This window comes from Coffea arabica, chromosome 10c (genome assembly GCF_036785885.1).
Source record: "Coffea arabica cultivar ET-39 chromosome 10c, Coffea Arabica ET-39 HiFi, whole genome shotgun sequence".
In the NCBI taxonomy this organism is placed as follows: Eukaryota; Viridiplantae; Streptophyta; class Magnoliopsida; order Gentianales; family Rubiaceae; genus Coffea; species Coffea arabica.
Window position 1 is genome coordinate 6,416,662 of NC_092329.1, and position 14,725 is coordinate 6,431,386.

The 14,725-nt window shown below is 35.1% G+C and overlaps 1 protein-coding gene across 1 annotated transcript; it reads right to left on the reverse strand.

The window, feature by feature from the left end:
• Positions 1 to 526: 526 nt before the first annotated feature.
• On the reverse strand, positions 527 to 6,111 carry LOC113715084 (uncharacterized). The gene is made up of 7 exons (XM_027239250.2): positions 5,960 to 6,111; positions 3,564 to 5,080; positions 2,406 to 2,461; positions 2,087 to 2,317; positions 1,694 to 1,985; positions 1,040 to 1,236; positions 527 to 845 (listed from the first exon to the last, which is right to left on the reverse strand). The coding sequence occupies exons 2-7, from the start codon at positions 4,971 to 4,973 to the stop codon at positions 692 to 694; spliced, it is 2,340 nt and encodes a 779-aa protein (XP_027095051.1). The 5' UTR covers positions 4,974 to 5,080; positions 5,960 to 6,111; the 3' UTR covers positions 527 to 691.
• Between the last annotated feature and the right edge of the window lie 8,614 nt (positions 6,112 to 14,725).

A 14,725-nucleotide genomic window follows, 5' to 3' on the forward strand; every position in this document is an offset into this window, starting at 1 on the left:
AATAAATAAAAATAATAATGAAATAAAAATAGTTAACATCATAACAAAATGAAAAATCTGAAAAAAAAAAATGAGTGAGGGAAGAGAGAAGACTTGGGAGAAGACAAATTCTAAATGAGTTAATTGGATTTGATGAGTTACCCAATAATACCCATTTAAAAGATAGGTATTATTGGATAACCCATTTATATCCATATGCAAAAATTTAAGATATCCATACTCATCTATTCATGGACGGATATAGATAAATTTAATTAAATGGATTGGTTTGCCACCTATAGGTCTAAGAAAGAAAGATGACTACAATGAGACTAACAAATCCGCAGTCACACTTCAAAGCCCGTAGCTCACTGTTCTTTCAAAGCTCAAACCCCTATGAAAGAAGTGTAAAAACACCAGAAGCAGAGAGATTGGTTATCAACTCAGAAGAAATAGGAATTAGAACTTTTTTAAGTGCAGAAGAAATAAGAAAATGGGAAGCTAATTTTGGTACCTGATCCTCTTATCAGAACTATTGTATGTGGTGTTTCCACAAATGAAAGTCATGTATATATTGCGTTCCTCATGGCCTAGTATCAGTAACCAAATCCATGAGCCAGTCAAAAACAAATGGCGACTCAAAGCAACCAAAGTTACAAGGACTAGAGTACTAGACTAGTATACATTTAATTGGCATTGATGCTAAGATAAACTAATGGTTCAGACCCCAGTCATACGGCTGGTAAACTAATTTCAGTTGAGTACTGGAAAGCAACTCCAACAATGTCTGAGACTGCTCCGGCTCCAAATAGTTTGCACCATGCTTCAGCACCTCAACTTCAGTCTTCCCAAAATCAGAACTATACCTGCATGTTGCCATATGAGATAGCTTTATTCTAGACTCTTGAGTAGAAAGCATGGCAGTACCAGATAAACTTTTAAACTAGTCAACTGAACAAGCCAATTAATCACTACATCATGCATGTACTCGGATAGTTGTGGTCAAAGCAAGAAAAAAAGAAACAAATTGTAGTACTGAAACAGAAAAACAACTACATACCATCTAAATATCTTGCTTATATACAGAGTCTTGGCATCTAAGTCAACAATGAGTCCTCCACTCCTTATAAAATTATGGGCAGCTTCCATCAACTGTTTATCAATGTCCCCAGGTGAATAGCAGCGAAGAGCTGGCCCAGATCGAGTACCATAAACCAAAGCAAAATGGACAAGAGGCTCTGGGTAAGGCAGAATCATCTGATAAAAGAAAAAAAAATGATTACTCAAATTGACAAGTCTATAAAATCCATGACTGGAATGAAGTTATGTGCATAGAGTTCATAAGAAATAAAATAAGTTGAGGATGCAAAGGACAATTAACAAGCATGACTAGCACGTTAAATCTCCTAAATTCAGTCTTAAAGCTACAGAAATTTTGTTAGGCAAAGTCGATTTGCCATATATAACCAGTTCTAATTTGCCTAGACTTGAACTTCCAAAAAATGGACAGAGGTTGTTGCTCAGAAGAACTAGTTTAGAATGAAATTTTCAGGAACAGACATGGTTGTTGCTTGGCTTAAAGCTCCATCAAACAACAAAAGTCTCTTCCTGTTAAGGGACCAAACAGCTAATTCCTTAATGCCTTAATGATCACGATCTTCAACAGTAAGTTCTTGACAATGGAAAAGAATGTCAAAAATAGAGAGTAACTTACCTTAATACGCTTATCTTTGATTCCAAATGGCTTAGTCAGATTATAAGGTGGCCTCTGATTGGATCTTAAAATGCCATTATAGAGAGCTGAGAGTGAATATGTACAGCCCCCAATGACATATTTGAAATCTCCAAACAATTTTCTTCTCTCAAGTGGCCCAGAAGGATGACCCCACACCAGTATCGCATGAATGGCCATCATATTATAGAGGTTAATAAAAAATGAAAGCTTCTCCTCCCTTGGCATATCATGTAATTCCACTCTTTGAAGCTCCTCAATTATCCTCAAGTACCTAGCAGGTGTGTGCTTTTAGCAGTCAAGGCCAAGGTTTACTTCAGGCCAATAGAAGATAAATATTCAAATTATGCAGCAAATCCAAGGGTGCCAACAAACCTTGCAAATTCCTCACTCCCATGGATGCTCCTATAATCAACATGCTTCCGATCTTCTGAAGTGTAAGCTTCTAAGATAGCATAAAACAAAAATCGCAACCTTGATGAAATTTCAATTATGGGCTTTGGCTTGGCTTCAATTACACCCCTTGGTATATTCTGGCATTGGGATACAAGGGGGTCATCATCAAGGAAACGGTACAAGTGACTGCCATCTTCAAACACGTTCTCACTGGGCAAGCACATTATAACAAATCTATAATATGCCATGGGGAGGAAGCTCAAATACAGAAAACATCAAAACAGTTTAGATAACTCACTCGAGAACATGCTGAAAGAAGAGTTTGCTTGCAAGCTTCCGACCAAATTCAACAGCCTACTTATAGCACCAGAAAATGGAAAATTAGTGGGTAACAAGATTTAAATCGGAAAGTGCAAGAAAATACACAATTATACTTCCTTTTTTTATCCTTATCTAAGTTCCTCAGCTCTTTTTCTTTCTTTTTTTTTCCCACAATCTAGAAAACAGAGATGAAAACTAGAAGTGCAAATTCAATAAAATTACAGCCAAGTCTTTTATGACCTAACACTTATTAGCTAAAACTTAAAGCCAAAACAATGAGTAAATTACATGGTGAAAAGTAAAGCTTGATGTTAAATATAATGAGAAGCAAAAAGAAAATCCAAAAGAAAGTCAAAGCTTGTATTCAAATTATTGCAAGAGCTAAGTAGTGATAGATATGAAATAGCCTTATTCCGAACATGTGTCTCCTACCCTCTATAGTGTATTTGCACTGTGGAGGCTATTTGACCAACCATTTATAAAATCTCCAGAATGTTAGTCCCACTGATCACAATATCTTTGAAGAAGGAAAAACAGTGCCTTGGTGTTGCAGATATGTGGACAAGAATTTTAACATAGAGAACTTAATCTGCAAAACACTTGAACTTGGCTCGTTGAGAAAGCCATTGATAGTTATAGGCATGAAATTCAAAATGTTGCAACAATACAATTTTCTATATAAGAAAAACTTAAGCCTAAGGATTTATGTCAAAGCCATATGACAGACATTAAAAGCATGATACAGTTTCCAGGATTGAGAACTTAATAAAGCCATGCACTCTTCAGAACAAGGCCAAAATTTAGAAACAATGAGTGTGTTTGGATGGTAAATTACTTGTGATAAGTTTTTTTTTTAAATACTGTAGCACTTTTTGATGTGATGTATGTGAGATAAAATGTGGGTGAAGAATGTATTTATGATGCAAGCAAATAAATTTGTGCAAATAATCCACTATCCAAATGAACACAATATTTTCTCTAAAATGATGATGGAACCATTAAATCGATTAATGTTTGCAGCAGAAGATAGTATCATAAAGCATTAAGTGCAAAAAACCACGAAGTCAATACAAAGTTTATAGCATGATCAACCAGTGGATATGCTTGGCAAAGGTAAAATGAAAAAGTAACTTACCTCTTCCCTTTCCAAGTATTGATCTTCTGACAAAAAATCCACAGCTTCTAAACCAAGAAAACAGTTAGTGAAACGGCGCATCTTATAAAATCGATCCTTAACAATAATATTTTCTTTCATTTTTCGAGCAATGAGAGCAAGCTCATCGATAGAACCACTGCTAGACAGATCATCTTCAGCAGACAGTGGTGGCAGAGGAGCTTCAAATGATGGTACTTCAGACATGACATATTCAATCTTCTCCTCGAGCTTTCCAGACTCATCCAAACTCCTTAGCTCACTCAAACCACCAATAAGTACTTCGTTAAAGAAAATTTTAGGAACAGAAGATGATCCTGCAATCTTTTCAAGCTCTAACTTTCTTCCAGGGTATACATCGATGTTTATCTCAACGTATCTGAGTCTTTTCCTATGAAGAAATTGTCTTGCCTCTTTGCAATCCTGGCATCCTAACCTTGTGTACAATATGATACGTCCTTTCATGGGCAGTGGTTCTGTTATGACTGTTGCATTCCCCACTTGTTCATCCTTATTATCTGCATCAGCCTCACGTGAAATCCCAATTAAGCTCAGGGGATTCCATCCATATCGTTCTACAGTTTTTGGAGAAGACTCATGGGCTGCACTTTCTCTTGAAGAACCTGCAACCTCCTTTTTTTCTCTGTTGCTAATATTATTCTCATGTTCCTCATCAGGATCATCCTGTCCATCATTACTTTTCCCAGAAAGGCGACGCAGAAGCCTGGAGACAGCAACTACACTTTTCTCCTTCACAAAGTTCTTGACAGCCACTGCTTTCTCAGGCCAGGCATATCCTTGTGTCTCTGACTCATTCTCCATGGAACTACCAGATGAACTCCTATTTGGGTCCATACCAGGATGCTCAGTTCCATCGAAGATGGGCTCTTCTTCCTCTTCATAAAGAATATCCTCAAGATTCTTGGTTGTTCCTTCTGAATATCCAGCCTCCTTTTCACCCAAATTACTGTGTGTCTTTTGACTACCTGCTTCAGTGGCTTCTTCACTACCATTCCGTGATCCTAGTGGTTCTTTCTGCAGTTCAACTATTTCCTCCTCTGACTTTTTACAACGTACAGAATCTACATTCCCGTCCTCTGAAGAGATTTCTTTTCCATCTTCACCTTTCACTAAGTCAGATGGGCCTTTCTCACTCTTGTTAGTTGGAGATTCTATGACATCTTTCTTGGTAGGACTTTCTTTTTCATGTTCATCTATTCGTGTGTCAGGTGCATTTTCCTCCAGCACTTGAGATGCCAAGTTACTATCTAAATGTTGCTCCATATGAAGTCCATTTTCATTGTGTTCTTTAGGAGAATCAGATTTATCACCCTCCTTTCCTGGATTTGAAGAATTAGCTGCCTTTTTCTCAACTGATTCTTCCTTTTCCATGACCAAGCTATATATAAACTCCACCAACTCCTGCTAAGCTAATACTTTCGATTCACTTATCATGAGGTTCACTGGCCAGCAAGACAAAGGTAGCAACAAAAAGCAGCCTGTCAAAATATCACAAAAGCAAACCAAAATAAGTACTAGCAAGATTTTACTTCAATGCATTGGCTAAACCAACCAGAATACAGTTTTCACGCACCACAAACAGTTCATTTCAATGTAATAACAACAAAGGAACTCTTACAAACAGTATCAAATAAATCACATTCCTACTTGAAAGTTATTAGCACTGAGCTAGTGATTCGTCTATAGAAAAAGTATGAGATTTCGGTCATCTATTTCAAAACTTCTGAAAAAAGTGGACATAAATGAAAATCTGACAAAACGAATGTGAAAGGTTCAAATTAAACAAATACTCAGCAAACAAGCTTTCAAAAGCTAAGATTAACACTCTAAATCACTGAAGGCTTGAATCTTTTGAAAGTCTGACAAAATTTTAACAGCAAATTGTTGATAATGGCTGTGGTCTCAAGCCAGAACAACGGATTAAACCTTCAAATTGGGGCCACAAAATCCGCAAAGAAGACTAATCCAACACGGAAACTCATAGCTATACCCCAGGAACATGTACAATATCATGAGAAAAAACAAAATAAAAATATAGAAGCTGAAAGGAACTAAGAATATCAAATTTAAGCAATTTTGAACCCCCAAAAAACATAACAATAAGACCAAAAACTATCACCAACTAATGCTTGAGACTTTGCCAACCCAAAAAAGGAAGATAAATATCAAGCATACTTGCAGAACAATTCATATTAGCTAAAAAAAAATGAAATGACAGAAATTTCGTCATATATTCTTATCAAACGCAATGCTAAACCCAAAAAAATTGCGAAATAAAAATTTAACTGGAATAAATTCAGGAAAACGCAACATGCCATGAATTATGGAATGACAAGAAATGAAAGTGGGGGACTCACAGATCTGAGAAAGGATAGCTTGAAAAGTGAGCAGAGGAGATTGAGAATAGAGAGAAATTGAGAGAAAATATTAGGGTGGTAATAAATGTCAATTTGTCGCTGTCTGGTTGGAGTGTGTTTTAGGGGGTCTTCTTTGACAGAAGACGAGGAGAAAAGAGAACACACCCACGCCAGAAGCGGGAACTGGCTTTTATGGTTTCTAGGCATCTTTTGCAATCCACCCCTTCCTTTTAGTCCAGAATTTCAGAAAAAGCCCTGCATCTTTTTTTTTTGTTCTATTAGTAAGATTTTCTTTTAAGTTTCTTCGAAGTTTTTCCTCGTTTTGATCCTTACGTGATATTATGGAAAATGGTAAACAAGGATTAGAGTGACACAATGATGACTATACTATGTTATGGTAACAGATATAAAAGACTAGTAGTCGAACTCAAATTGAGGATGAATTTATTCTTGACATTTCTAAGTCATTTGTGAATGAAATTATATGTTTTTTAAATTTGATGAACACTTTCTTATTGTTCTTAGGGCATTTTCACCCCTTTATAATTCTTTCTTTGTTAATCAAATTCAAATGCATGTCGTATCTTCTATTAAGTAATTTCAAAATGTTTTTATAACATTTTCTACGACATTTTCATGAAATTTTTTGAGATGTGTTATTAAGTACTAAATCAAGAAAGACATGAAGCTCATAATCAAACTCAATAAGTCTTTCTTTTTTTCCCCTTCAATCAGTAGTGCAAACTTTAGAAGATATTGAGCTTGGTCGTATCCAAATGCAATTAACTTATGAAGTCCCAAACTTATTACACTTTTCGTTTGAGCCCATATCCTTTTTCGATTTGGATTGGCAAGTTGCCAGTTGCCAGTACTATATATTGTGAGTTTTGCTATATTACCTTCCCTATGGACCAGTCAATTTGACTTTCAAACTCAGCAGGACAAGAAATAATAATGCAATAACTTCCAAAAGGGCAAACAAAAATAAAGGTACGAAAGATTTGAGTGGGGTTCGATTAGCTTCCCCTTAATTTTCAACTTACTCTTGATTTCTTTTATGGTTTTAATTTGCCATCTTCAAATTCATCTCTTCTAACAAATTTGTGGAATTTTCAATTCCAAATACCAAATTTTGCTTCAATCATAGTCAATACAAGAGAGTAATTAACCATTATTATCACTAACTCCTCAGAACGGCTTTGCAATCTTCATGAATATTCAGAATTCATTTTAGATTTGGAAGAGGGATGGATTAACTGGTACGAGTGAGAGAGTAAAACAAGTAGTTCTGAATTCGAAACCTATCACTTGTACTATAAAAAATTTAAAAATAATTCATTTTAGACTGATGTAAATATGACAGGTAAGCACAAAATACAGGTCCAATTCCATGTGCTTGACTTAAAACAAGTTTCCAAATTCCAATGGCGATTCATTATGAGACTGTGGATAATTAACAAATGCAATCCATTATTATTTACACGAAAAGTCTTTTCCGTGTGCCTGTATGTCTGTAATATCTTCATTGGTCTTTAGCTATAGGAGTCGTTTTCAATGTTTTACAGCCATCACGAGCCCTTCATTCGTGACCGTGAGCACTAGATATACAATCTGATAAACAAATTGTCAAGATCGGACAAAATTTCTACAGCGACCATTTTTACACTTTTTTTTTGGGATAATTGCAGAAACCTCCCCCGACTTTTATAGTAATAGCATGGACCTCCTCTATCAATTTTGAAATAGCACTGACCTCCCCTATCAAAAGTTGGAGGCAATTTAATAGGCAAAAGTGGGTCAATTTACTAAAGTACCCCTGACATGATTTAATTTTACCAAATGAATGTGATTAGTACTTTCATCAAACCCAACAAAACATTTGTTAATAAAAATTACACTAAATTAACTATTTCTGCATAGTTTAACTAATTAACTAATTATCTAATTGTTAATAGTTATTAACTAATCAAAATATTTCTGCATAGTTAAACTAATTATCTAATTAATTAAAACTGTTGTCTGTCCGAAACTAACAAACTATTTGCATGTTAAACTAATTAACTAATTAACTGCTTAACTAATTAACTACCTAATTATCTAATTAATTAATTAACTAATTTTTTAATCTAATTAACTAATTAACTAAAGTTGTTGTCTATCCGAAACTAACAAACTATTTGCATGTTAAACTAATTAACTAATTAACTGCTTAACTAATTAACTAATTAACTAAAGCTGTTGTCTATCCGAAACTAATAAACTATTTGCATGTTAAACTAATTAACTAACTAATTATCTAATTAATTAATTAACTAATTAACTAATTTCTGTTTATCTAATTAACTATTAACTAATTATCTAATTAACTATCAACTAATTAATTAATTAACTAATTAACTAAAGCTATTGTCTGTCCGAAACTAACAAACTATTTGCATGTTAAACTAATTAACTAATTAACTAACTAACTAATTAACAAGCTATTTGCATGTTAAACTATATGCAGTACGCATTATCTATTTAAAGTATCGGCTCTTTATGGGTATTTTACTTTCAAACATTTAATTTATGATAAAAACATCAATGTTTGTAAGTAAAATTCAAAAAGTGTTACAGTAATATCAATATTCTTACTTTCAAATATTTAATTTATGGTCCTATGCCCCTCCCTTTTTGTAAGAATATTACTGTAACACTTTTTGAATTTTACTTACAAACATTGATATTTTTATCATAAATTAAATGTTTGAAAGTAAAATACCTATAAAGAGCCAATACTTTAAATAGGTAATGCGTACTGCATATAGTTTAACATGCAAATAGCTTGTTAATTAGTTAGTTAGTTAATTAGTTAATTAGTTTAACATGCAAATAGTTTGTTAGTTTCGGACAGACAATAGCTTTAGTTAATTAGTTAATTAATTAATTAGTTGATAGTTAATTAGATAATTAGTTAATAGTTAATTAGTTTAACTATTGACTAATTAGATAATTAGTTAAACAATTGTCAAGCAAATAATAATTGTCAAGCAAGTAAGGGCAAAATTGGAAGAAAATTCTTATCTCACTTCTACAAAAGCTGTCAAGGAGGTTTCTGTAACGAATTGTTACTGTTCAAGGGAGGTGAATGCAATTTCTAAACCTAGAGGGGAGGTCAGTGCAAATGTCAGAAATCTCAGGGGAGGTTTCTGCAATTATCCCTTTTTTTTCTCTTCTTTCGAGAAATGTACGCGCAGCAATCAAGGTGGTAGACATTAGCCTACAAGTAATATTGAATAGAAGGCTCGAAGTTATCCCCAAAAAAAAAAAAAAAAAGCCTTGAGGACTTGCAGGGCCAGGTTTATCCTCCACCAGTAGAAATGGGATACCGCGCTAGTATTTCCGAAACTGTTCTGATTGTTACTGTAATTTGCAAGTATTTAAAAAAAAATGTGAACCCGTTTGAGTTGCTATTTTATAAAGTTTTTGTAGAAAAATGCAGTGTAGGAATTTTGATGTAGATACTGTAAAAAGATGATTGATAAATGTGTTCAGAAAAAATATAATTTTTTTTTTTAAAAAAATGATAATTCAAATAAGGTCCATAATTTACTTGTACCCTACAGATATATTTGATTGTCCAATTTTAAATTCTATCGACAAGGGAACCAGCACATTTGATAGTTACTAATTAATTTACCAATTATGTAGTAATAACACGTACTGGTTGCAACAATAACAGAAAATTTAGCTAATACAAATTGATCTGGACAGCCCAGGAACCAAAATATTCTACATCTTAATTGCATGTCGGAACGAGTGAGCCTTTTTTTTTTTATTACTTAGTAGCCTTTGCAATCATCACCAGTTTTTTTTTTCCCATGAAAAAAATGACTATTATTAATTAGATTGTTGGAAATCGGCAAGCACCACCAGTTACTTTACAAAATCCGATGGAGAATTCTATAGGAAATCCATAAGGTTAAACGTTTTAGCATGAAAAGCTAATTTATGCGTGCACCCTAGGAATCCGATTTATACATTGACTTTCCATCAGAGATACTCAAGCTTTCTCCACGATGGAATGTTCCTTTTTTTTTTTTTTTTTGTGAAGAATTAAAGGAACAGTTCTTAGATAGCAGCAGCACATCTTCCTCATCTTGCAGGATATAAAATTGTAAATAACCGACGGTGCATCAGCCTCAAGGAACAGTTAGAAATCTTAGCCAAAGTCGACTGCTTCGTTTTTTTTTTTGGTGAAAATAGGGATTAAATATTAATAAACAACAGGGTTTTGCCCTATCTATTACAAAGCAAAGGAGATAGAGCGGGGAAAACAGATCCCTTTCAAGTCCTCATCAAAGACAAAAGCGAGTTCTTGAGGACAATTAGCAAAAGTTACAAAGTTGGATTGTAATCTGCCTCCCATTCTTGCGAGTGCGTCCGCTTCGTGACCTGCTTCGTGACCTGCGATTGCTTCTGCTACTTCTGCTGTAACTGAGCCATCACCAGTTGATTATTATAACATGACAAATAGTACGAAGTACTGATGGGCTTTCACCATATTCATGATAGGAACATGTGACAAATGCTAAGAAGTGATAACACATACGCCAAGATGGAAGGCAAGAACTTAACAAAATCTATATATTCGTAGTCATTAGCATCCAATCATTAAATAGTCCTAATCTTCGAATTGATACCTAACCTTTTAACACTTTCTCCAACGTTTTCCAAGGCTAGTAGTTGAAAAGCTGAAGTCAAGTGCCCAAGGGAAACCCAAAAGTAAGCAATTGAAAATGAAAAAGTGAAATTAGATTCCAAAGTCAAGACATGTAAACCTACTTAACTACTCGATTTAGCAAATCTATTTTAATTGTGGTAGTGCAATAATGACAAGTTTTTTTTTTAAGGAAACAATGTCAAGTTTCAACTAACTCTTGTGCAAATAAGGCATCATTTCTTTTTCTTGTTTTAGCTTGCACAAGGATCAAACTGAATCAGATGCCATGACCCAATTTTTGCTTAATCTAGCACGCCCAACAGAATAATAATCACCATTCCTCAAATTTATGCCCCAGAATCTCTTTCCATATTTGGACGAAGCTCTGCGCGGACGGCCAACGCACCTGCACTATAGAAGAAGAGAACAAGTCAAACAACAACTACTAACAACTACAATCTAACCGACCAAAGAAACTTCAAGAAACTAGTCTGAAATACTAGTTTCTATTTTGGTTCATTGCTTTAGTTGTGCCCCGAACCATTCTGTTTTCCTCATCATCTCCCTCTCGTTGTGTAGAAGAATGAAGGCTTTGGAAAAACTATGCTCACATTTTTACAAGGTGGCAGCCATTATCTTCTCCATAATACTTCCTCAATCCATAAGATTAACAATCTTGATTATACGTGCTTCCTGGAGCTGGTGCAGACGTACAAGCTCCAAGTACAAGTACATGGCGGCAATCAACAAGAAAAGCTCCAAGTTTGTTTACACAAAGGAGTTGAGAAGATTGAGGTCAGAGCCACTTATTTGCTCCATCTGCTTATCAGATTTTGTGGAAGGAGAAGAGGGCAGAGAGCTTCTACAATGCAAGCATAGATTTCACAGAAACTGCATAGAGAAATGGCTTCAGGGCTGGCAAGCTACATGCCCACTTTGCAGGCACTTGGTGATACCTAATGAGATTGTTGCAGAATATCAGATATCACAGATTGTGGAAGAAAATAACAGCAGTGAGGAGGAATTAGCTCTTGTTTTCTTGTCTCCCCTGCACCTGCATGGCAGGCTTCATCATGGGTTTTTCTAGTGAAGTTGATGCATTAAACACAAACAACCACACGCAAGAGTTGCTCCAGTGGTTCAGAGAAAGACTTTTAGAATTTTTTTCTACTATCAAGTTTAGAATTTGATTCAGTATTCGAATTTTGTACCAAAGGATTCCCCAGACAAGGGTTAGAGCATAAATGGTAAAAGCACCTGCTTCGGAATTTATGCACTGGGGGATATGAAGTGTATTGTGCACAGGGGTTATGAAGTGTATTCTGTTCCTCTTTAATCCACAATGTATCAAAGAGAAATTAGTCACTTTTCCTGAGTTATCGGCCTTATGGCTAAGACAATGAGAAAAATGAATAGTTTCGGCTCCAGAGACGGGTCACTGCCAAGACTTCTGTGACTCTGTCACTGTCACTCTCACGAGAGTGGCATTTTACACACCCAGTTTAGGAGGAGGGGCAGGAATGGTTGCAAGAAAGTGTATGCTCAAGATTGGGAAAAAAAAAAAGAGTAAGATTCAGGTTGTATTTTGTACATTATTTTGTATATCATGTGTAGGATCCAAAAAATTTATTATATAATTACACGTTATTGAAAGTGACTTACGTCGTGTGCAATGCAAGTTACATCTTTGTGCAAAATGCACAAAATAGACCCGAATAATTTTTCTGACAACCGTTCGGGCTCGTGTCCCCATTTTATCCCTTTTTCTTTTCTCTTTTGAAATGTGAGGAGGGTAAATGTCACTACTTACCAGTACATCATGAATATTCACCAGAGAGGGCTTCTAACTTGCGAAATATGGGTGCATCGATTTCCTAGCAGTAGATATGGAAGCGGTACTAGAACCAGACCGACATCAAATTCATTGCGTGCGTGCTTGATTTTAGTTGAACTTTTAATTCCACCGACAACGAAGATCAGATGATTCTTGCTCATTGTTATCTATGTGGATGGTTGATCGTCCTACTTTGATTCCACCGACAACGAAACCAGAGCAATGAATAATTTATACACATCTGAATCAGATATTATTCCACGCACTCAATCCAAGAACAGGGAATTATTTAATATTCCAGTCGAATGGATACACATAAAGCACTAGAACCAAAAATTGTGGTTCTACTACTCCTTGCTGATTATATATTTATATGTTGGACTAAGTGTAATGCTCTTTAGTTAGAGACCACCAGTTTTCAACTGATTTTAGCTTCTAAATCTGAAAAATATGATAGCTTCTGGATCCAATATGATTTTTAATCTGCATCAACGTTGCCATGGGTTGTGTTGTATTGGAGGAGCCCATGAGGTGGCATTGATTTTTCGCATGCTTAGTTTAGTGGTGTATTTTTTTCTTCATGGTTGAATACGAGAAGGTGCATGTTATTTAGGACATGATCTCTCCAGTCAATTAAATATATAAACAATGAGAGATAAGAGCATGAGAAATTCTAAGAATCTCTCTGAATTGATCTAAAACCTTTCAGGCTTTCACTCAGTCCCACCCTACCACAGCTCAGTATGTCTGAAATAGGATAAACCGAAAGCATACAATTGTTCCCAGACCTATCTAATTTTTTTTTTTGTCTACAACGATGTCCTATAACCTAAACTAGTCTAATCTAGGGGAAATGGGCAAGAGAAGATGGTCAACTAAAACTAGCCACATATTGTGGCAAATTTGAGGGAGGCAGGGGTTGAACCCCTGACCTCCAGCACCATCAAAGAGGGTGATGACCACTGGACCAAATGGCCAGTGGCATTCCCAGACCTATCTATATCAGTGGAACAGAATACTCATGTAATTGGGGCTTTCCGTCCGGTGGCCACCACCAAAGCATTAAAGCTTGGTGGGGTATTAGTGGAACCTTGCTTTTCACCAATTTGTCACAATTAAATGTGGCATTGTTTAAAAAATTCAGGCGGGTGCGTAGTGCACCCGTCTGGTCCAATGGTGGTTCAGTTTCCTCCGGATTATTCTTGAATTTCTTCAGGTCCTTCCCCTCCCTCATAGTATAAGAAGCTATCGTATCGACAAAAAAAAAAAAAAGTCAAACCACAAATGGAACAAGAAACTTTTCTTTGTGGTCAGTTTAATTGTCACACAACCGGACAGGATTTTCCAAATATAAACCCAAATTAAGAACTGAATATGAGTTAGGTGACCAACGCGATAACTTTTAGGGAAGAGAAATACACAAAAGGATCCACAAATTAGGGAGTAGAAATTGTATATATTTTAGGGATAAAGATATAGGAAAACAGTAAGACTTAAAAATAAGCAATGAAACTGAAGTCTGAATTCTGAATCCATTAAGTTATTGAATTGTTAAGTATTAAATCTAATACATTTGAGTACATATCACATTCAATGATAAATGAATAGTTTATCACTTAATTTTGGGAGCAAGTTTTACCTAGGAAATTCGGTGTCACTTAATTAATTCAAATGTTCAATTTTTTGTTATCAAACGATTTGAATATACTAAAATCTGAATCCATTAAATTAAAATGCTAAATTGAATTATTAAACAGGATCTAAGAGTAATTTGGAACCCTTTGGGTTATATAGCGTCTACCATCTCTCTCTCTCTATTTATATATATACACTTCCTTGAAATATGAAACATCTCAGACGTGAAAATCATAAAACTTCGGTACATATATATATCAATCAATCAATCAATCAAGGAAATGGCCTAAATTAGCTGTTGGACTCATGACCAATTTGATCAATAATGAACATACACGAAATTCTTGCACCATTTTTTATAGGGATAATTTCAGATACCTCCCCTGAGATTTCTAACAGTCTCACTCCCCTCCCCTATAGTTTCAAAAATACCACTAACTTCCCCTAAAACTAAATAGGCAGTCTCAAAGTAGACCCAATTAAAAAATACAAACAATAAAAAAATGGGAAACTGGAGGGAGGAACAACTATATACCACAAATGCCCTTATTATCTTGCATTAATGAGCTAATCTCATATGAGCTAATCCTATGAA